This window comes from Trachymyrmex septentrionalis, unplaced genomic scaffold, assembly GCF_001594115.1.
Source record: "Trachymyrmex septentrionalis isolate Tsep2-gDNA-1 unplaced genomic scaffold, Tsep1.0 scaffold9, whole genome shotgun sequence".
Lineage (NCBI taxonomy): Eukaryota > Metazoa > Arthropoda > Insecta > Hymenoptera > Formicidae > Trachymyrmex > Trachymyrmex septentrionalis.
Window position 1 is genome coordinate 1,968,611 of NW_017306091.1, and position 2,415 is coordinate 1,971,025.

General features: G+C 31.2%; 1 protein-coding gene across 1 annotated transcript in view; it reads right to left on the reverse strand.

The window, feature by feature from the left end:
* LOC108755645 overlaps positions 1-2,409 on the reverse strand; it is a 38,077-nt gene extending 35,668 nt beyond the window's left edge. The window contains exon 1 of the mRNA XM_018498764.1: positions 2,145-2,409. Within this exon, the coding sequence (XP_018354266.1) occupies positions 2,145-2,313 (169 nt within the window). The 5' untranslated portion in view covers positions 2,314-2,409. The remainder of the gene's footprint in view (positions 1-2,144) is intronic.
* Between the last annotated feature and the right edge of the window lie 6 nt (positions 2,410-2,415).

Below are 2,415 nucleotides of genomic sequence, written 5' to 3' on the forward strand. Positions count from 1 at the left end.
TACTATACTACTCAAATTACAATAGGACATAATATACTTTACAATATATTATCACAAAAAGAATAAATGTAAAATTTTACTAGATACTGAAAATAATTTTGTCGAATTGTTAAAATAATTTCGTTGGAAACTCAAACTGTTTGTTAGAATATTTAAATTTTTTGCAGCATCGATCATCGTTTTTTAGTTTCCAACATTATTTTAATGGTGAGAACTAAAAAGTATTATTTTAACTTTATTTCCAACAACATTATTTTCAGATCCGAATAAAAAATTTTAGATCTTGCAGCAAAATTGTCTTTTCTGTATAAAATTATACAGAATTTTACTGATATACATAAAATGCTAGAATGTTGCTCTAGAATTACTGCAAGCAATTCTGGTATAATCCCTAATTTGTTAAGAAAATTTTTTATTAAGAGACCTTTTTATATAGTAAAATAAGTATTTTCTATTGCGACAATCTGCCATACCAAAGATCTTAGTTTCTGTTTAGAAAATTAAATTAAAGCGACCGGTCGTGAAACGGTCGCTCAGACCGTTTGATAAAATTTGCGCGGAAACTTGCACCGCGCGACTCGTTACACCAGTAATCATATGGAAAGTGTCAAGACATGTAAAGTCACTTTCAATTCCTTTCTCAGAATCCCAAATTTTTCATCGCGCAACTTTAAGCGTTAATCGAACGTGACGCGCAAATCGAATATTCCAACTAGCATCAAAACGTTTATTCAATCGTTTGAGCGTTCCATTGAATCAAATAAATCATAAGTTATCTCGAAAGGTAATAAGAGAATTCGTTGGACGACGAAAAAAGGAACACGTATACAGAGAATCAATGGAGACACTTTTAAAAATAGCGTCAATTAATGCTCGAACTGGGATACTCGTCGAAGTGTGAAGTGCGTCCCCTCTCGTTTCTATTTCTCTGAATGATGATTTATTGTGTTGCGATCAACTACGATGCAATCTATCTTTTCTAATCGAAAGAACAAGATTTCATTTTTTCCGAGAACAATATTTTTAAGTGTTATCTTTGAATAAAAACAAGATGGGTTTTCCCAGACATTCCTAAAAAAAATGCAAAAAACATTGATAGTCCTCAATATTTAAACGGATGTATTCAAAGAATTCTTTACTTTTTTCCTTTTTTCGAAATTATTATTGAGTCCAAGAATTTAATCTTACAGAAATTAACGCTTAAGGAAATTAATTGGCAATCTAAATTTGAATGAGTTATTTACAACAATTATATATGTATAACAATTATATATGTATATATTATATACATAAAATAATATATAAATATATAAAATAATTGTATATATAACTAAATATATAATTATTTTATGTTACTTATTTTATACTTATTTTATATTTTATTGTATGTTGTATTTTACTTGCTAAACAGAAAGAACAGTTTTGCTGAAGTACGTAAAAAGTTAACTAGATACAGATCTGAAAATAATTTTGTTTGAATCATTAAAATAATTATGTAGCACGCTCAAAACTAGTTGCTACAATGTGGAAACTTTTTGAAGCATTATCAACGTTAAAGCGTTCTACATAATTATTTTGATAATTCAAATAAAATTATTTTTAAATTTGTATCTAACTAAATTTTGTATCTAACTAAATTTTTACTTTAGCAAAACTTTCTCCATATATATAAATTATTTTATAATTTATTTTGATAGAAATCTCATACATTTTTTTAGCAGTTCATGGATAGTTATATATATTCATTCTGTCTAGTAGACTAATAGAGAAGAGTAAAACTTAGGATCCTAGTCTAGATGTAACACTTTGCTTGCATGCTACTACGAACAAAAACAAAACAATAAATGAAATAAATTCGTCGCTCAATAAAATAATTATTATAAAATAATTTATAAAAATGCATGACAGTCTCTCCTTTAGCCTTCAAAAACTATAAAAACAATGTTCAAAAGTATCTCCACTGATATCTATTTCTACCAATGTAGGTTGACTTTAACTCTCGGTTTAATTTACCTCATTACCTCTTTCTAATTCTTAGAATTAAAAAAAGATACACAATTGATTAAACCAAGATGAAAGTCAATCTACATTTGTAGAAACGGATATAAGTAAATCGGATCAACAGGTTGAAAAACGAGACTCACTCTTACGCCGGCGCCACTGCCTGTAGAGAAACGCGGCGACGGCGAGCAGAAGGATCGTCGTCAGAAAGGTCCCGATCACGGCTCCGGCTATGCTGCCCGCCCCGAAGCAGGTATCCTGCGCTGTCGTTGCTGATGCTGCTGGTGCTGCTGGTGCTGCTGCGTCCTCCATGGCTCGCTCTCAGAACTCAGAACCGTCTCTCGCGCATATTCTCGCGCGCCTTCAACCGGTCGCGGCGTTCTTACCGCGAATTACTCTCCTTCTCTCTCTCTC